Source organism: Adiantum capillus-veneris, chromosome 4, assembly GCF_014529385.1.
Source record: "Adiantum capillus-veneris isolate H3 chromosome 4, ASM1452938v2, whole genome shotgun sequence".
Classification (NCBI taxonomy): domain Eukaryota; kingdom Viridiplantae; phylum Streptophyta; class Polypodiopsida; order Polypodiales; family Pteridaceae; genus Adiantum; species Adiantum capillus-veneris.
This window is the reverse complement of record NC_140934.1, coordinates 134,365,901-134,387,633: the sequence shown is the minus strand read 5'-3', so window position 1 is coordinate 134,387,633 and position 21,733 is coordinate 134,365,901. Positions and strand designations below refer to the sequence as shown.

Below are 21,733 nucleotides of genomic sequence, written 5' to 3'. Positions count from 1 at the left end.
CCTAGGCTATAAGTGCTCGAACGTTGGAAGCTTTTGCTCAATGTTTTTTAATCATTATTCGTTATGCAATGTTCAAGGCTTTTGCTTGCACTATGATTTTGAATAAGAAACAGTATGTGACTTGTAGTTTGCTATGTATGGTCGATTTTGCAGATTAGGTGAGTTATTCGTATCGCTAGAGCTAAGAAATTGGAATGGAGCCTAGCAAGAGAGTAGGATCTTCTTCTCTTTCTTCTGCAAAGAAGAAGAGAAAGTCTCAGCTTAAGTTAGATGTGTTTTTTATCAAACGTTGTCGTACTGTGACACGTACATAGTGGGAACGCATCCTACAAGAGTTATCTTGTAATTTTTAGATACATAATTATCTTTCCTATAATGTACATATGCATATTTAAGTATAATAATAAGCCTTCTATCTCATCCTATTATTTTTCTCAAAGGTAACCTATCCTTACTTTACCATCAGAAAATACTATGGGAAAAGCATCAATAACTCCGCCTCTTTAACTTGGGGCAAAAAGCATTGATTCTTTATTTCTACTATTTCATTATCATCTCACACCCTAGCTAGATCCTATATCTATAGTAAACTCCAATATATATATATTTTATGTATTTTTTATACTTTTCTTATATTTCTTTTTAAATAGCTACTAGGAAAGAATCAAATCCTAGTGGGACACTAGGTGGCATGATTTCAAAGATACACTTATTTTAATGCATTATTGCAAGCATGATTACAAAACTTTGTCAAGGAGCAATGGCATGCTTTCATATGGCATGAGGTGTCCTTTGGAATTAAATGAAAGTCTATGCTAAGGAGACCACATGAAGACTTTTGCTGCCATAAATGGACCCTATTTTGATGAATTTTTTACACAAGGTTCCAATCCGAATTGGAAAACGATTTTAAAATGAAAATCGTAGCTAATGAGCTGAAGTTTTTGCCCATATTTTTACTTTTTTATTTGGAGCCACGGTTGAGGAGATATGATCAAAATACTGGACCCCAGTCTGCCCACATCATGCAGGGACAGCTCATTTCCAACTTTTCCAATTCCTGTTCACACTGGCTCCTCTCTTCTTGTGTAAACCCTTGGGGGTTCTCTTCACCTATAAAAGGAGACCTCTTCTTCCTTGAAAAGAACTCAAGCATTCAAGCCATTGATGAGAGGAATTCTTGAGGGAGTGAGTAGTAATGCCTAATTGTACTTAACCATTAACATAAGCCTAAGCCTACACTTTCTCCTAGAGGAAGACTAGCCATTCTTGTACGCTATCCTTGGAAGATCAAATCTAATCAAAGAAGGTTTTGCACTTGGCGTATCAATCAACGTTGAATTCTCCCCTCTTCTTCTCTCTCCATCAATAATGGTGCCAAAGGGTTTGTCAAGTAAGATGTGTTCTACATTGATGTTTTCTTGATTTCTTGTTGTTTTCTTTTTCATCTCTAATCCAACATACATATATATCTAATCTCATCTCGTTAACCAAACCTATCTCTCTCACTCTTAGTAATTCGTCCTCTCCACAAATTCTAGGTTCTCTTTGCTACAGGTACATCTCTCCCCGCAGTATCCTTATTGCCTACGGGCAAGAATAGGGCTTCGGAGGGAAACTCTCTTCTCTTCTCTTCTCTCATAACTACATTTTACACATACTAGAATTATCCTAGATGAATAACCCACATGATGATAATTTATATCGCTTTCACTCTGTACGATCTATTAGAATTAGCGTATGGATTAGCCATAAAATACACTTTCAACAACGTATAGTGTTTCTCTTTGGTCTAGAAAGGCTCAATGAAATACTTCTATCACCGGATCCCATTATACTACCTCTCACAGACTATAACTTTTCTTTTGACGTAAGCGTAGTTATCTTGCTATGAACCAGGAGGATTTGTATACACAATTAATTATGACCATAGCCTTGATGTTTTCATCTTTGTGTTATTTTGACATTTTCTTTTGTGCGTGTGAGTGCAAGAGAGAATGGGTGGGTCTTCTTTGATTGTACTTCTTTCCAAACCCTAGTCTTCATGGCATCTATGGTTTAACTCCCTCATATAGTTTTTGTCGAGTTCTCTCACAAACTCTCACAGCCATAAGCCCGGTGCTTTCCTAGCAAGACCGCAAATTCCTCGACAACGTACAAGTAGCGTCCAAGCCGGCAATGCATTGACAAATGTGGAAAATCTAGTGTCAAATGTATCAAATGTTAGATCCATCTGTGGACAATATGAGTGGTAGCGCAAAACAAGGTCTTGGTAATAGGGCAAATGATGTTGATGTAGTTATGTCCGAGGGTGTTAAGATAACTAAGAGAAGGTGGCGGCAACAATGGACTCTTCTCCATCCTTGGGCTTACTTATTGTCAGGACAAGGGTCCTGTACCCTAAGAACTAGGATAGTCATGGACTACGGTCAAGGGTCGGGCTAGGCAGTGTGGAAAGAGGATTCGTCTAGGGCAAGGGGCTAGGAGCCCGCCTATATAGAGGGAGGTTGGGAGGAGGATTTCAAGTCTAGTTTCCCTAGTTCTTACACTGGTATCAGAGCTTAGGAGTTTCTCTTCCACTCCCTCTCTAGGCGTGGTCACTTTAGGTTCCTAAAAGTAGGCTCTTTAGGTGAGAACCGTGGCCTTTGTGAGACTTTTCCAAAAGTAGCAATTTTTCTTTCTAATTCGGGAGGTCTTGACCGTTTTGGAAACCACTGTGTGGTGCACGGAATCGCGAGCTCTGGGGCTTGAGAGAAGCGCCCTGTGGAGGAGGGGGAGGATACACGACCTCGCGGCCGTAGCCAGCCTGAACAAGCCACACCCTCATCTCTTGCGAGCTTGCGCTGCTGCAGCACGCTACCTGTGTGTTTTTGCTTCAAAAAAATTTGCCTTCTTCACATTGCAAGGCCTTTTGGCTATTAGTTTTGAGCCTTGGCCATTGGTAGTGGCCTTTCCCACAAGCAAGGCGGCAATTCACGGCAGCACAAGCAAGGCGAAGCAAGCACTCGGCTTTCCATCGAGTCTCACGAAGTCCGGCTACGCTCAGTAATTGCAGGAAATTCCAGAACTGCATATTTTTCCGATTGCGATGGATTCAAGTGGCGTTCAAGCAACATCATAGCCGAAGCTTTTAATAATTAAGCTTCTTTTCAACGGTGACGCTTCAATCATCTACACTGCACGCGTTCAGTCATCTTTTGAACCACGGGCAATTGTGTGAAGTTCGTCTTGTACACCGTAAGTGCAAATTCTTCTTTTTTTCGACGGTCAAGTGCTACGACGCGCAAAGGGGAGTTAGCTATACTTGGCAAGTGCTACCAAAATCAGGTATTTTTTTCTGAGTACTTCTTTCACTGCAATGTGTAGCCATAGATTCGGATATCAACATGACATTCGATTTTGAGCAAGTACTCCCGATCTTGCCAATGACAGCTCGCGGTTGGATCCTCTCAAGGAGAGTACCCGCGACGCTACGACAGGAGAAGATACTTATGAATTGCTCGATATTCAAGAATTTTGTGCACTTCAGACACGCATGACAGTCATGGATGAAAATTTTAAGGCTTTAAATAAAAATGTTACTAAACTTTCCACATTAGTCATTCAATTAATGCAACAGCAGACTAAGAGTACTGTTGACACCCACATGCATGAGCACGTTGGAACACAAGGGCAAGGCCCAATTAATGAAACAATACATACTCTCACTGCCAAAGAGGTAGATGATTTGTTGAAGAATTTTAAACCACCAGTTTTCAAGGGCGAAGACCGGGACCGCAATAAGGATGCAGTGAACATCTTTCTTACTAAATGGGATGGAATTCACGCCTTACGGCGAACTCTAGATGCAGTAAGAGCTCTACAAACAAGCTTAACTCTGAAAGGCAAGGCCTACAAATGGTGGATGTCTCTCAAGGAGAAGAACATCATACCACAGAGTTGGGCAGCCTTTGAATCAATGTTTAGCAAGGAATTTTTGCCTACAAACGAGGCCGATCGGAATTGGACCGCTTGGGACACATGTTCCATGCGCCAATATCCATCACTCCTTGAATATATCTCTCACTATAGGGATGTTTCAACAAGCACGATGGTTCATATGAGGTCTGACTCCAAAACTTAAGAAGTATGTCAAGTCCCAGGACCCTAAAACACTTGAGGAAGCCATAGTGAAAGCACATATTCATGATGACCCTAATGATAAGAAAACACATAATAGTAACGTGCCTGCTAGTTTACATAGTAATACACGCACTCAATACGGGCATAATAAACAAAAATTTATAGTTGCTAAGTCAGATGCATCTAAAAAACCCAAGGGGACCAGGGGTCCCCTCTCTCCTGATAAAGCCAAGAAAGAGAAGGTATGTTTAGGAAGAGGCCACAGCAAAAAGGATTGTCCCAAGGGAAAATCTGCTGCTCAGGGGAAGGACAAAGCAATGCACACTGTGCAACTACTGTCTCTTGAGTCTTCCTCAAAATTCTCTACAGTGAAAGTAACACACACTGAGGTGGTGCATGAATGCTGTCTCACAGCTTCCATGTGGCAACAAACCTTTAGACCACATGAGTTAGTATGTATGCACGGATATCTGCAAGGGCACAAGGTGCGCATCTTGGTAGATGACGGTGCTACGCACAATTTCATCAATTATGGATTGGTGAAAAAGCTCAAACTGCCTCAAACTCCGAGTACCCACCGCTACAAGGTAACAATGATGAATGGACACGATAGTGAAATATGGGATACTCAATGCCGAGCTGTTCCATTGGAAGTACAAGGGTACTCTACTTGTTTGGATTTTCAAGTTATAAACATGGAAAGGGCTGATGTGGTTCTTGGTAGGGAGTGGTTGCATAGCCTAGGACCATCACTGAGCGTAGCTATGAGCACAACAATTTGATGTTTGATTCCCATGGCACACATGTGTTGTTGTTAGGAGAAAAGGATATACCTTCATCACCACTGATTTGTATTGCCAAGCTGATGCAGCTCGTTTCTAATAATGAAATAAACATGTTTTCTTGTGTTACTCACTGTCTCATTTTCTTTCTAACATTGAGTCTGTTGAACATTCCTCAACGCCGCATGCTTCTCTCTCCTCAATTCCACAAATGGCTAATTCTACACAAGCAAATGTTTCTAATCAATTACAAACATTATTAAAGGAATTTCAAGATGTCTTTCCTAATGATTTGCCATCAGGTTTACCGTCGACATGCTCAGTACAACATAGTATTGACGTGACTGCAAGCTGTAAACCTGTTAGTAAACCACCTTACCGTATGAGTTTCTCAGAGGCTACCGAGGTGGAACGTCAGCTTGCTGACTACCTTAGCAGAGGGTTTATACAACCCAGTTCTTCACCATGGGCTTCGCCTATCATTTTGGTGAAGAAAAAAGACGGCAGTATGCGCATGTGCATAGACTACCGGGGTTTAAATGCGGTTACAATTAAGAACAAATACCCATTGCCAAGGGTAGATGAGTTATTTGATAAGCTAACACATGCTCGAATTTTTACAAAAATCGACTTGCGGTCAGGATATCACCAAGTCCGTATTCGGCTTGCCGATATACCTAAGACTGCATTTCGAACACGGTTTGGACATTACGATTTTTTGGTGATGCCCTTTGGGTTAACCAGTGCGCGAGCAACATTCATGACACTTATGGATAGTGTCTTGAAGCCGTATTTGGGCAAAGTTGTCATTGTGTTCCTCGATGACATTCTAGTTTATAGTGCTTCTAAAGAAGAGCACTTACAACATCTCAGGCAGGTGTTTGAGTTGTTACGCGCAAACAAGTTATATGCCAAGGAATCTAAATGTGATTTTCTCAAGGAGGAAATTCATTATTTAGGGCATGTTATTTCAGCTAATGGCCTATACATGGATCAATCCAAAGTGGATACCATCCGAAAATGGCCACCTCCTAAAAACCTGAAAGAATTACAGATCTTTTTAGGCTTTGCAGGTTTTTACCGAAGGTTTGTTAAAAACTATGCTCACATTGCTGTACCTATGACGGACCAACTAAAAGGCAAAGGTAAGGCTTTTTAGTGGGGTTCCGCTCAACATCACAGTTTTGAAACACTCAAAGACGCATTAGCTACAGCTCCTATACTGGCTATTGTAAATCCTTTGAAACCATTCGTTTTGGAAATGGATGCCAGTGATCGTGCTATTGGAGCAGTCCTGTTACAAGACGGACGGCCAATTGTATTTGAAAGTAAGAAGCTGGATGCAGCTCAGCAGAATTATTCTGCTTACGAACGCGAACCCTATGCAATAGTCTCTGCCTTAAAGACATGGCAGCACTATCTGTATGGTGCTCAGTTCGAGATTGTGTTTGACCATGAAAGCATCAAATGGTTTACACAACAAACAGATTTAAAGGGTCGAAAAGCCAGGTGGGGGCCGAGATCCATGACGCCAAGTTAAGGTATCGCAAAGGCCGATACAATGTAGTGGAAAATGCTCTCAGTCGAATGCCAGAGATCAATTCGCTCTTGTTCACGGAACTTCGTAGTGAATTTTTAGAGTCTCTCAAGGGCAAATATGAGTAAGATGAAACATATTCCAAAGTGTGGAGCCATGTTCAAAAGAGGGATCCTTATCAGGTAATGTACAGTTAACCTCCACACCTAGTTCTCCTTTATCAAGTGATGAACTACAACGATGGAAGCATTTTACCATCGACGATGGGTACCTTCTCCACAAGGGGAGAGTTTGTGTACCGACGGACACAGACATTCGGCGCCAAATTCTTTATGAATGTCATGATAGTCCAAGTGCAGGGCACTCGGGGATTAGAAAAACTTATTCTCTCGTACGTCGACAGTTTTACTGGCCAGGTTTGCATGGCTTTGTTTAAGATTATGTCTTGCATTGCCAAAAATGTCAAGTTAACAAAGCAGAGCGCCTGAAAGCAGGAGGACTCTTACATCCTTTGGAAATTCCCAATGGAAAATGGGAAAGTATCTCCATGGATTTCATTGTAGGTTTACCAACCACTATACGAGGTCATGACTCAGTATGGGTGGTCGTAGACAGGTTGACTAAACTATGTAAGTTCATTCTGACCAAATCAACGGTTAAGACACCGGAATTAGCAAAGTTATTTGTGGACAATCTATACAAATTGTATGGGTTGCCAAGTAACATTGTTAGTGACCGTGATCCCAAGTTTAACAACCACTTTTGGAGAGCTGTCTTTAAACGATTGGGTACACAACTCAACCTCAGTACAACTGATCATCTAGAAACAGATGGTCAAACGAAACGGGTTAACCAGGTGCTAGAGGATATGCTAAGAGCATACGTCAGCAAAAAACAGACAGACTGGGAAGAATACTTACCTATTCTCGAGTTTGCCTACAACAGTTCTAACAACATGTTTTAGTCCTTTCATGCTCATGTATGGGTTTCAACCTAGGTCACCAATTACGGTGGGGTTGGTAACCGAAAAACTCCAACAGGTTAAGGATTTTCTCCAAGACCACATGGATATGTTGAAACTTGCTCGTCAGAATGTCCGACAAGCACAGGATCGGTATAAGAAATACGCTGATGAGAAACGTCGGCAAGTTACCTTCGAAGAAGGGGAGGAAGTATTTTTACGTGTGCCAAAACATTCAGAAAGTCTGAAAACTGGACCGACACCTAAATTATCTCCTCGATATCGTGGGCCTTTCAAAATACTCAAGCGAGTTGGTGATCGTGCCTACAAATTATTACTACCATCACATTCTCGCATTCATCCGGTGTTTCATGTAAGCCGTCTACGAAAGCGGTTACATGGGGACGACAACGTCCTACCTTGCCGCATGAACCTGATCGTGTTGGATTATCATGAGTTGCGTACACGACATCATATATGACAACAACCCTTAATCAAGTGGAAAGACCGACCTGAGGAAGGTGCCACTTGGGAAAACATTAGTGTTCTTAAGAAGAAGTTTCCCACTTTTGTTTTCGAGGACGAAAACTCTTCTTTAAGGGGGGAGTAATGTCAGGACAAGGGTCCTGTACCCTAAGAACTAAGATAGTCATGGACTACGGCCAAGGGTCGGGCTAGGCAGTGTGGACATGGGATCCGTCTAGGGCAAGGGGCTAGGTGTTATAGAATTGATATTTCATTAGCTATTGCAGCTGACAGGTGGCAAGAGCATCAACAGATAATGGATTATGCAGAAGGATGTTACATTTTATATATATTTGATTATTCAAGTGCTCTTTGTGAGCTTTGACAAATTATGTCCGGCCGGCCAGTTTGTACTCACTTTGACCATTCAAGAATCTATAAATTAAATACGTGCAAGAGGGAAATGGTCACTCTTGCACGGGGGGAGATTGCACCCAGTGCTTGTGTCTTCTTCTCTTCTCTCCTCCCTCCTCTCTCACCGTGCTCGCGTAGCACTCCTCTCTAGGAGGTGCGCCTGCACGTGTTCTTTCGCTCTCTCCCACTCTCTGTCTCTCTCTATTCGTATTGTGCTCGATTATGGATTTGTGCGAGTCGACAGGTACATAGATTTATTCGTTTATGTGTTGCTAGGCGCTATTTTGAGTATTTTGCAGGGCTCTCTACACTCCCGTTTGTAGCAGTGGTATCAGAGCACAGGGAAAGGCTCCTACATGTTGTGGAGAACAACAAAGGAAGTCATAGCCACCAACTTATGGCTATCGTCTTCACCTCCAAATATCGAAGATAAGTTTGTATCATGATGTTTTCAAAATGAATGTTTTTGTTTTAATGATTACATTAATGCATCGTTGCTTGAATTGCATCACGAAGAAATTAATTGTTTATGATATCCGAAGCTAGCTATACTAGAATTAATACATAATTAATTAGCAGTACATTTCATTTACAATATCATCCGCATGAATAATCATGTGAGTATTGGGTACATAGGAAGTTTGGTACGGCGCTAGAGGTATAAGATCAACGAGAGATCTGATAGAAGAAGATAGAAGGGGGAAAAAAAAAATCTTAACATTGGAACAGAGTGTCGAATATTGAGTTCGCAAAATTAAGTGGGGAAAAATCCTTGTAGATTTTCAAATAGGAAGGCACATGAGAAGATGAAGAAGAAAGATTCACGTCTTAAATATATGTGTTGTAGAACGCCATAGCTATCCGACATGGTCTCACTCCAAGGAGATGCTCGGGAGTGGCTTGACAAGCACTTAGCTGCTCAAAAAATTCTCGTTCAAAGATGAGCTGCCTTCGGCTTTGAGTCATGGCAGGAACCAAGCCCAACATAGGATCAATCCTTCAACGTGGGAAAAAAAAACAAAACAAAACAAAAACAAAAACAAAAACAAACAAACAAACAACTAAATAAATCGGCTTACTGCAACAGATAACCTCTTGGTTTTCTTACAGCGCTAATCGTCATCAGATCAGTGCTGCTTAGCACTCTCTCTTTCCCTCACATGCAGCCGACATGTTGCTGCATTCTAGTCTTACTCCCCTCTTTTGCGGTATGCATGGCCTTGGTTGGTCGACTCTCCGATGTGAGGATCGCTCATCGACTGATCAACTCTCACTTGAGAACCATGCAAATCCTCACACTCTCTCTCTATCTCTATTACTCCTTCGCTATGCCATGCACACCCCAATTCCTTTCATGCAGCTACCCTGATCCACACACACCCACACTCACACACACACATGCGCTGGTGTGGGATGACAATTCTCAACCACTCCTTTTCTGTCCAGTGCTTGAGCTTGTCTAACTTCGACTGCAAATATATACGCTTCAAGCTCACAGCTTCAGCTCTTTATTTCTCAGCCTCTCTTTTATTCAACCTCACTCCTCCACTAACTCCAGTCGCCATGTACTCTCCCTCTCTCCCAACCTACAACAAACCGTCACCCTTACTTTTGCATCCTATTAGTGTTACTCGCACACCCTACAGTCCGACTTGCAAACTGGCCCGACATTCTGACAGTAGCCCGCTGCCCAGCACACTCTCTCTAATCTTCACACACAACCAACCTTCGATCTCGCCCACCTTTTATTCGTGGTCTGCATGGCGTCCCCCAACCACACCAGCTGCATCAAGTTTCTAATCTTCTTCTATGTGTCAACGTAGACGCTTCACAAGCGGTTATTGCAAGAATTTGAGGTGCTGCCCTTCAGGCCGTGTCATAATCTAGCACTCGGTGTATGGCTGTGAATGCTTGTAAAAGGAGAGTCAGAAGCATGGCCGCTTGATAGGAGGGAGCACAAGCGGAGAAGGCGACCAAGAAGGACTTGGCAGACGGGGAGCACTCTCTCTCTCTCTCTCTCTCAGTTGGCTGCATGGCGTCAACCACCCAGCAACAAGTCGCGCGTACACACTCGACATGCAGCTCAGCTTGCAACCGGTTGCTCTCAGAGTCTCACTTACCTGCCCCGCCAATATCCTACTTCATGCTGCTCGTGCTCATACTGGCTGCAGGTCAACCAATTGCCTCCTCCCTGATGTTGCTATCGGACATGCAAGTGGCATCCGCACATCATGCCGGGCTGTGCTTAACGCTATCCTTATGAAGGTCTTGCTAAAGGACATCGTAGACATGGTCGTTCACCCCCTAATTCTATACCACCTGTTGTCGCACCATCGACTCCCGATTTGCCCCAAGCGGCTTTCACAACCTTCGCTGTGCGATACAACTTTATGCCGTTACAACATACCCATGAAGCAGGGGTTGGCCCTATTCATGGTCCTATCCCGTACCAATCGCCCAAAGCAATTGCAAGTACATTCCACGGGCCAAGTACAAGCACTCAGCAAGTCTCTATCTCTTTAGGGACTGGGTTAACAGATGTGATTGAGCAACTTTCGAGGATTGATATTCATGAGCTTAGCTTGGCAAAGCATGAAGGTTATGAACTGTTAAAGCAAACCGTTTTCTCGCTGAGCTACCAGATGCTGATCTCCACCATTACGATGTTTCCATTATACCTGTGTATGATGTTCGAAAGGGTCTTTATACGGCAGGTTCTCTTCCTTTTCAGAGACAGAGAGGCTTCGATTGTTACGAGGACGACTGCGTCAAAGCAAGTAAGGAAATCGAGGGGCCTCCACTTTAAGATGGTTGGTCGGGCCACGGTGTTGACTATTGGAGGTTGCCGCATGAATAGCAAAAGGAGGGGGAGTCGGGCTCTCTCCTGTTTATTCTCCATCGCAGACTTGTCAGAAGTAACACCAAGTAGCATAATTATTTAGTGGAATCCATCCCTATATTGCATGCTCTAATTTAAGCTCATCGGCTCAGTTCTAACTCCTAAGCTCCATATGCTTGTTGTTTGAGTACATATTTATTTTTTATTTTATTTCTCCTCTCTCGATCTCATGCTCATGTACTCTCTAACATGTACCCAAGTGGTTATGGTGCATGTGTGGTGTAAGTAAAGGGTACCAGCCTTGCTGTGTGTCGAGTATGTGAGTTTACCTTATGCGGAAGAAGTATAAGCCAAACGGGTGCCATTTTGTATAGTAATTTTTTGTATGCCAGAAGTTTTCTAATTGTCAAGGCTGTTAACTCATCTGGGATTGCTTATCTATGGCTATCTCTGGGTAAGGGTGCTCTCAAGGCTTAATAGTCACAATTATCATTAAAAGTGTCATCACACATTGTCATATCAGTTGGCACGGTAACATGCATACGAACCAAAATTTAATTATTCTTTGAGATACTACACACACAACCTCTCAGGGCACATGGCACCCACACCTAATGAGATCTTTACAAGATTAAATTATAATCATCTTTATTACATGATAGAATTTCCTTTATTTGCTTCTATATGAATTCTAATACTCCTTTGTAGCTGATTAAGGTACCCCATGATGAATATAGTTCATATAGTTGGAATGAATTTTTATTTTTATTTTTCAAATTTTGTAAAATAGTTTAAACAAAAGCTCCATGACTCGTTCCTTAATTGGAACTACTATTTGACCTTCGTATTGTTATCACACCACACTAATCTCTAATCATGACACCCATCCCTACTTTGTAAATAATTCTTATTTCAAACTTTTAAAAATGTTCATACAATAAGTGTGTTCTTTAATTACTTTTACAATTGATCAGACATCATTTTTACTCCTTTGTCTTTGAGGATTACTCTTGCAGATAAAGTTGTGAGTACTCGTTTTATGTCAACGAACCTCCAGCCATAAACATCTTCCATGTGCAATCGAGTTCAACGTGTAGCCTTTTATACAATGGTATCCTTAGCGCGGACACGTAGAACCGCTCTTCTTTTGACATACATTGCATTATCTTAAACAGGCCGCAATTCTATTTTATTACATACCATATTTTCAGCACAAAGTTACTACATTTTGCACTTGTTAACTATAATTTTGTGCAGGAGTGATAATGGCAACCCCCCCCCCCCCCCCCCCCCCCCCTCCCCCTACTTGTATCCATCAAATACGTCATTCCTCTTTTCTTATTTCATTTCTCTCCATTGTGTTCTACGCTACATACTCAAACAACACTACTAAGGACATGGCTTCTCATTGTATTGGAAATAAATTTTATTGCCATGATTTGTCAATAAGCTATGCAACTACTCATGTGACCTAAGCTGCTCTAGGATAGTAAACAATAGTTCGTACGTACTCTCCTACTCCAACATGCTCCAAATTGGTCTTACACCTGTGAAAATTGTTATATTTTTATGTCTAGCCTAGTCCATTGGTCACCAACACATAGATCTGCCAATTTAGGCAGTGTGTACATGCTCATCTTGGTGTAGATTCGCCGATTTAGGCAACACTAATTATCTATGCAGATCCACCGATTTAGGCAGCACACTTACAAATTACATATCTATTCACAATGGTAAATGCAGATCCGCCGATATAGGCAGCATTAGTGTAGATTCGCCGATTTAGGCAACACCAATCACAAAATCATGCTGCAGTGGCTGGCCACCACTGTAACTGGTATGATTTTGTTACCCGGGTACATCATGAAAGTGATTTGGATTTGGACTTATATTGTGGAATTGGAATTGGATTTGGATATTTGGTATCTGGTGATTATTACGACAATGTTTATGTGATGAGACTTGACATTATGTGATTGATGATTAGTGTGACCAATGATATCCTGATTCATCAGGGTATGACATATACTGCTTATTCTAGTGGTATGGGACACTAGAATAGGTACTATGTGGATGACGACAGGCATAAGTTAATGTTGTTTAGTTTCATAAATTTTTCTTTTATTATGTGATGTTTGTGACATAACATACTAATCACTGTTTTTGACAAGTATTGTTTGCAGATTTTTTCTTCGCAACTGAGGACAGTTGCTTTCCAACGGAGAGGTATGTTATAGAATTGATATTTCATTAGCTATTGCAGCTGACAGGTGGCAAGAGCATCAACAGATAATGGATTATGCAGAAGGATGTTACATTTTATATATATTTGATTATTCAAGTGCTCTTTGTGAGCTTTGGCAAATTATGTCCGGCCGGCCAGTTTGTACTCACTTTGACCATTCAAGAATCTATAAATAAAATACGTGCAAGAGGGAAATGGTCACTCTTGCACGGGGGGAGATTGCACCCAGTGCTTGTGTCTTCTTCTCTTCTCTCCTCCCTCCTCTCTCACCGTGCTCGCGTAGCACTCCTCTCTAGGAGGTGCGCCTGCATGTGTTCTTTCGCTCTCTCCCACTCTCTGTCTCTCTCTATTCGTATTGTGCTCGATTATGGATTTGTGCGAGTCGACAGGTACGTAGATTTATTCGTTTCTGTCTTGCTAGGCGCTATTTTGAGTATTTTGCAGGGCTCTCTACGCTCCCGTTTGTAGCACTAGGAGCCCGCCTAAATAAAGGGAGGTTGGGAGGAGGATCTCAGGTCTAGTTTCCCTAGTTCTTACACTTATGTAAGAACATGTTGAATGAGGAGATTATTAAATGCACATATTGTGAGGAAACTAAGAGATTCAATGTGTATACTTGCGAAGGTTCTACAACATTTATGATCTCAACATTGCGTGATCATTCTCTCACCAAGGATCATATTGAATCTTTGTGTGTATTAAACGCCAAGAAACGTCTGGAGCATACAGGTAGAGGTCCTCTTGATGATGGTATGGACTCCATGTTTCATTGGAGCAAATGCGTATTGTGGCATGTATGAAGTTGGTTTACTTTTGTGCATGTGAGGATATTCCATTGGATAAATATCCCAGTCATTGCAAATTTCTTCGTGAGATGCATACGCCAAATATGCCTGCTTCTGAAGAGTATGGCTCGTATGTGAATCTAGTGTCTGGCAGAGAGATGATGCTTTCCATAAAGGATCATGTCAAGAAGCAAATGCTAGCAGAGATATGTGCGAGCCCGTTTTACTCTGTGCTCATTGATGAGAGTACGGATCGTACTATGGAAAAGCACTTGATTGTCTATGTGACGTATATGGGTAACAAAGGGAAGGGACGTGCTAGATGTTGCTTTGTTGAATTGCTTCCCATGGAGAATGCAAATGCAAAGGGTGTCTATGATGCAATGATTCAATTTCTAAAGACAATGAGTTAGATGTAAACAAGCTCATTGCTATTGCAACCGACGGTGCATCGGTGATGACTGGTCATAAGACAGGTCTTATTTCGCGTTTTCAAAAAGATGTGCCTCGTATCATGGGTGTACACTACATTGCACACAAACACGCTTTGGCAGCAAAGGATGGGTTTGTGTCTCATCCTCATGTATACACCTTTGTTGACAAAGTTGCAAATAAAGTGTATTCATGGTTGGGAAAGTCTGGGAAGAGACATGAAGAATTGTGGAAGATCATAAGTGAGTATGATATTCTGGATGTGAAAGCGTTACAGATTCACTCAGTGCGATGGTTTTCAAGAGGCAAAGTCATGGAAAGACTTGTCAAAATTATGCATGTTGTTCTTTCACAATGGAAACTTCGTGAAAAGAAGTGGTATGGGTATGCTACTATCTTTCAAGTACAATTTATGATTCATGTGCTTGTAGAGCTTAACAAGCTTAATCTAGAGTTCCAAAGGCAAGACATGGATGTGACCACTATTGGTGCTTTGATTGATTTGACGTTTGAAAAGCTCACTAGAAGATATCTTATAGTGATGCTAATAACTTTGGTGTTGGATCAAATTATTTGTCAACTTTTTTAGGAATGGCAAAAGAGGGCAAATTGTTTTATGCAGATGCAAGTGGGAAGTCTCATAGTCATGTATTGAAGTTTAAGCCTATTTCCAAAGATAAGAAGGGAAAAATGGCAACGGAAACAGACGAGTGTGGCGAAGAAGATGTTGAGAACCAAGATGTCGAGAATGAAGATGCGGAGAACTTGGACTTGGATGTGTCGCCCAAAAAAAGTGTAAAAGAGACTGGATCTCTTGAAGAATGCATTTCTATGGCAAAGTTATATGTGCATGGATGCTTTGAATCGACGATTTGAGAATCTCCCAGTGTTTAATGCATTCAAAATATTTAGTGCATCATCCTATCCATCAAGAATGGTTGGAAAGATTACTTAATCGGCTTAATGTGGATAGTAGTATTGTTGACATCCGGAGATGTATGAGTGAGAGAGAAGATTTTGTTGGAAAGCTATATCGAGTTGTGGGAAACAAGAGTATGCATGATGAATGGGAGGTTTGTAGTGCAAATAAGGCTTGGTGGGACTTATTTCCTACACTAATGAGCTTATGGCAGGTAAGTCTAGTCATTCCAGCAAGCACTGTTGCATGTGAACGTGGCTTCTCACGTCAAAATTTCATTAAAAATGCTTCAAGATCTGCCTTAGGATTGGATACTCTGGATGATTTGATGCTATTGTCCATTGATGCGCGTGGCAGCTTACTGATTGACTAGAATGATGTTTTTGAGATTTGGGTGAATGCAAAGAAGAGGAGAGCCATGCCATTAGCATAATTGAAAAATTGCATAGATTTTGGGATTTATTGCAATTTATCATTTCTTGTTTTGGCACTACCATCTATGTACGGACTAGCCCCTTTTGAACCTTTGCGTTCTTGGAAGTTTGAATGGTAATGCTACACTTTTGCCTGTCATGTGAAAGGCATTGCCAAGAAATTTTCCGTCAAAAAAAAGCTGGGGGGTACCCGTCAATTTTAGGCCTTAGATGCCTCCCCTTTTTGCTTTTTGCTAATGCTAATGAAAAAGGAGAAGTTATTTTTCACTTTTACTCCATTTTACCACGTTTCAAAAGCTGGATTCGAACCCGTGCAATTGTATGTAGATTAAGGGTCATAGCTCCTCGTGGCACTGGCTGGTCTGGCCCGTACGCTAGTTGCAGCTCTTGCCACCTTCCCCTCTCTACTCACCCAACACCTGCGATGTGCGTGTTTTCTCCCCTCCTCTCTCAACTCGTCGTATCATCACCCACCACACATGCATGTGCTAATTAATCAAAGCATGCATCTTTCTTGATTCCCTCTAATATGTATTTTTCAAAATGTATACTACATACTCCCTTTTTATTGGTGGATAGAAGTAGTGGGCATTTATCACAATATCCCAAGAATCATGAACTTGGGGTCCGTCACTTGTCAATATTGTCTCACTTGGAAAAAACCAATACTTTCAAGATTACTGACTATACCCCCTTGATGTGTTGTCCTCTCGGCATCCTACCCGTCCTACAACAGCCGCCACCGATGCGTGCTCTCCGATTCCACCATCTCCTTCCTTGCCACTGACTCCACATTATAGCTCAAGCCGCTCGTCCTTAACCCTCCCTTGCACTATAAAGCTCCCGCTTTGTGCCTTGTTTGTGTGCTTGCCGACTTTTTCACTTGTTTGACTCATGCATCACCTGGACTCGCCACTTTGTAGTCCTATACTGCTTGTTGTGTCTCCCTCTCAGTAAGGAGTTCGAGACAAAGAGAGGTATGGGTGTTACCTCAAAGGAACACATGAGAGAGAGAGAGAGAGAGAGAGAGAGAGAGAGAGAGAGAGAGAGAGAGAGAGAGAGAGAGAGAGAGAGAGAGAGAGAGAGATAGATGTCATTGTCGTCCTTGGAGGTCAAATATGACCTATGGGACCAAGAAAACATACATGGTGCCTCTTACCAAGAGGGTACATTGGAGCATGACTAGATGCGGATACAACAAAGTTGTGAACTACGTCACTTAGGGAGTGGGGGAGGGTGGGTGGGGGAGGGTGGTCTGGGAGTGCCTTGCCACCTCGATAGATGGCCCATTTACCTGTTGCTCGAGCATCACGCACATTTTGGATTCTTGTTTCTTGATTTTGAGTTGAGCGGGGGTCAAGGCCTCGCTGATCTAGATTTTGGAGCCCTTGAGTGGTCGAGTTTGCTGTAAAAGGTCTTTGGGAGCCTCTTTGTTTTTGAAGACGAGGGTGCCTTGGTTGTTGTGGTGGTGATGATGGACCTTCTCGATTGTGTTGGGATCAAACTCGGTCGGGTGAATGGCTTGGTTGAGCTTGGCTAAGGTGGAAGTGCAATCATCGTCCTCCCACCAAGTAGAGGGTAAGCCCCCGATGCGGAGGGATAGCGTCAAACTTCTTTGTCGTTGACATTCTTGAATGCATTCTTCTACCTTGGAAGATACGATGGTGGTTGCTTCATTGACTTGAGTGGCAAGATTTGCCATACTTGCAGTGAGCGTGTGCTCAACTTCCTTTGCTTGGGCAAGGATATGCTCGGTGTCGATTTGCTTTTGTGACTCCAAGAGGGTGAGGCGGGTCTCCAGGGCCTCAAGACGCCCCTTGAGTTCAGTGTTTTCATCTCTAAGTTCTCGGAGTTGCGCTCGTAGGAGGTCTGTCGGATCCACCCGTGGAGTGGGCACAAAGAGGCGTGTCGACTTGATTGGTGTGGAGGACTTCTCTCGCTGCATCTTGTGGGAATGAGTCCTTGGATGTGGGGTCAGCCTTAGTGGGCAAGCTTGGAAGAAGGTTCAGGGTGTCGAGGAAGGCTAAGTCGGCAAGCGGCGCGAGGAAGGAGAGAGAAGCTCAGACTGGCAAGGAAAGCAGAGCCAGCAGGCAACACATGGAGATTAGCACGCCAAACACCGACCTGTGTTGTTGCAGTAGTGACGCTATAAGCAGGTTGTTGTCTACCGACGTGGAGGAGGGCTTACGTATGTTGTCTGGCGACATGGAGGAGGGGGCTGCACTTTGGCTGACGGGACCTCCCCTCGGGGAGAGAGAGTAGCGCTTTAGGCTAGCAACTCGTTGCCATGCCTCATGGAGACCATATTGAATTGCCTTGTAAGCGGCAATATAGCTATTTCCCTGATTATTTTGATGAAAGTGAAAGAGAGATGCCAAGGAAGTGCATAAGCGATCTACTTATGCGTAGAACGCACTGGGTATCAAAGGAAAGCTGTTTGCGAAGAAACGTTATGCTGAATGAGGAAGACCAATAGAAGAAAGATTGATAATAATGTACAGAAAGGGATAGTGCCTGGTTATTTACTTGAATATAGTGAGGCAAATACTAATGGCCACCTAATGGCTCTTTCAAAATAAAACTCATAAAAGAGATTATTCCCTTTTTCCTCCTCCACTCAAACCCCCAAAAAAAAACTCTTTCGCTTACATCCCAGGCCTTCTCTACTTGGACCTCCCCTCCCACACTCCCCTTAGCTGGGCCTGGCACGCCCTTCTACCTCTCACATCGTGTAAAGCAGAGCCTTCTCTTGCATCTTACATGCTTGTAAAGCCCTTTATGGTGCTCTTTGACATGCCCAATGATTGGTAGAGCAATTGATCTCTTTATCAAGGCCCCTACACATTATATTATGGAATAGCTATGCTCAGGCCAACATACAACCCACCAATGATTGCGTAACAATTGCTTGGGCTTGAAAATAAGGTACCATGAACGAAAATACACATATAATAGTGCTCAAATATTAGAAGGAATATGTTTGAGTTCTATTTTTTCCATGCTCTATCTTCCCAAGAGGTAAACTTATGTTAATGGAGTTCGCCACCTTCCGCTGTCCAACACTGCTATCACTGAAGAATGGTACAAAAAGTACCACAAACTTACTGATCTACCTATGAAAATTGAGTGATTTCGTGCAAAAATTCTAAACCATAAACCCTATAGCTAGATATAGAAACTAGGAAGCTACTCCTTAATCTATATTCATCCCCTATTGATTGCCTCCGTCTTTGGTTTCCCTAAATACAAGTGTAAATATTGTACACACTTAATGAGGCTAAATTACAAATTCACCGACTTATTGTGTTATTTTTGTAGCACTCTATCTTATATTCCATAAGTATGATATAATAACTTGTATAACTGTGTTAATTTTTCTCTTGTGTATCCCTGAAAAACAAACATTGGTTCCATTACCATTCTTGCTTTCGAATACGACTTGTACATTGTAGTAAAATAACTATATGAAAAAGCTATACTTATTCAAATAATATACAGATCAATACGAAATCAACATACGAACACTTGTACATCAAAGTAGAGCATATTGTATGACAAAGAGACACAACTACTACCTAAGCAATTGCTTCTCTATTTATACAAAAAACTTGCATAAGGAAAACGTACTTGCACAATAAAGTTGCATACAAATTTGGGAACGATACTTCTTCTAGCAATTTAAAATTAAAAAAAAACAAGGTGAAGAGGCCAAATGCCTACTAAAGATAAGACCCATCATCAAGGGGGATAAAAGTTGTGGGGAGCGGGTATGAATGAGTGCTTACAATCACACGTCATTTTTTATTATCTTAATATAAAATTTTATTGTCCATTATACACACATAATCACAAATGGCTTATATGTTACGAAGGGCCCACTTAAACAACAAGTTGAAAGGCTCACTCTGAAATTCTAAGGGAGGTTACACATCGCCATATCAAAAAAACCCAATTTGCCCAACAAATAGCATCGACGTGGACGTTGTAGGCACTGATTTGGGGCTCCAATTTACACACCCCTAAGGTGGACACTAGTTTAGCTATAGCGATGGATATATGGAGAAGGTCGAAAGCACTATATTTTCTTTTTGAACTTGTTGACATTATTTCGCAGTGTGTATTATGAGTATATTGATATGATTTATTTTTATTCACTACTTTCAACTCATTATTAATTTACGAAAACCATGCATATAGTGAGTGTAGATAGAACTTTGTATGCAAACCTAAGTTCCCTTCAAAAGTTTTGCAATTTTTTATTGGGTTATACTAAGTGATTATTATAAAATCTATTGCAAGTAGTGTTTCTCATTTTTTAAAAACGATTGCTATTCCTTTATTGTATTGTATCTAGTATATCAATAAGGAAAATCATAAGCATACGTATATTTCTCTTGAAGAGGAAGGGAGCAACAGATGTTCACTTCTTGAAACTTTTGTTGGTTTGTCTTTTTTGGCCTCCTAAAGGCCTTAGTATCCATATGGGTGAAGGTAGTTCAATTCTAGTTGCTTGACATGTGTCCCCTAAACGTTGAAGAGAAAGAAATCATTTCTTTTCAAATGCTATTTCCCAAAGATGCTTTAGTTTCTCTTTTGCATGATGAAAAAGACTTTAGAGAAAAAGGATTAAAGAGTACTCATAGAAGTTTGATATATGATATGAAGTATTCATTCAATAAATTTTTTTCATATTCTCATTTGTAAAGATTCATTTTGTTGGTCTGTGGAAGGCCACAGGGTTCATTGTGCAAGGTTGTTGCAACACCGAGGCCGTTGGATTCTTTGGCTGGATGAGTGCCACATGACAAGGGTCTTTCTAAAATAACTTTGTTGCCCCTTCAATTGTTTCCTTACACCTTCTTTGAGAGACAAGTGTCCCTAAGGAATTCAAAAGTCTTGTGGATAGAAAGCTTTAACTTTGGAATAGAAAGCTATTCTCCAAGGCATCATTTACTTTGTCTGCATGCTTGAAAATGACTTTAGAGATCAAAGCATTAAACAAAATATTCAAAGGAGTTTGATCTTTTTTTTTTATAAAGCAAAACTCACAATTGTGAGTGAATTATATTGAGCAAAACTCACAAAATATTCAAAGGACTTTGATCTTATGATGTAGTCTTAAAGAAAGTATTTTTGTCTAAGCGACAATTTTCCTCCTTATACAAATACAAACTGAAAATACTAGTAGAAATTTTCAAATATGCAAAATATTCGAACTATTTTCTAGTATAATTTATCGGATTTTTCTCCCTTTACCATCCTTTGCAATCGGCTAATCTCGATTTTCAATCGGCTTAAGCCTAAGCTCAGACAAACCTTTCTCAAACACTGAGGTATTGATAAATGATTCTCCCATTTGAGGATTTCAAAAATATTCACTTTACTAAATTGTTTAATTATTTACTATGCTTATTTGAAAGCATTAAAATATTCTTTTGTTTTGATTTTTAATGTGTCTTTTTATTTTACTTTCTTTTTGTTTTATTTTGTTTCAAAATACTAATGTGCAATGTGCACCATTTACCTTATTATTGGGACCCCTTCATAATATATAAGCCATTTGCGAGTAGCTAGTATCGACTAGAAAAAAATAAAAAAATGGCCTGATTGAGACTTACCTTACATGTTATTTAAATTTTATAATATTAAAGAATTTTTTTTATTTCACCTTTCATTTCGCATCCTCACATGGCTTGACTTCTTTTGCATTCATTATTTTAGAATGCTAAAATGAAGCTTCACCTTACATAGCTCTAGTAAATTCTATACATACATACATACATAAATACACACACACA

General features: G+C 41.1%; 1 protein-coding gene and 1 pseudogene across 1 annotated transcript; one reads left to right on the top strand and one right to left on the bottom strand.

Moving 5' to 3' along the window:
* Positions 1-194: 194 nt before the first annotated feature.
* LOC147460011 (uncharacterized) lies at positions 195-15,934 on the top strand (annotated as a pseudogene).
* A 1,105-nt stretch (positions 15,935-17,039) lies between these two features.
* On the bottom strand, positions 17,040-18,255 carry LOC147460010 (uncharacterized). Its single transcript, XM_086509941.1, has one exon. The coding sequence runs from the start codon at positions 17,878-17,880 to the stop codon at positions 17,308-17,310; it is 573 nt and encodes a 190-aa protein (XP_086366067.1). The 5' UTR covers positions 17,881-18,255; the 3' UTR covers positions 17,040-17,307.
* Positions 18,256-21,733: the final 3,478 nt, after the last annotated feature.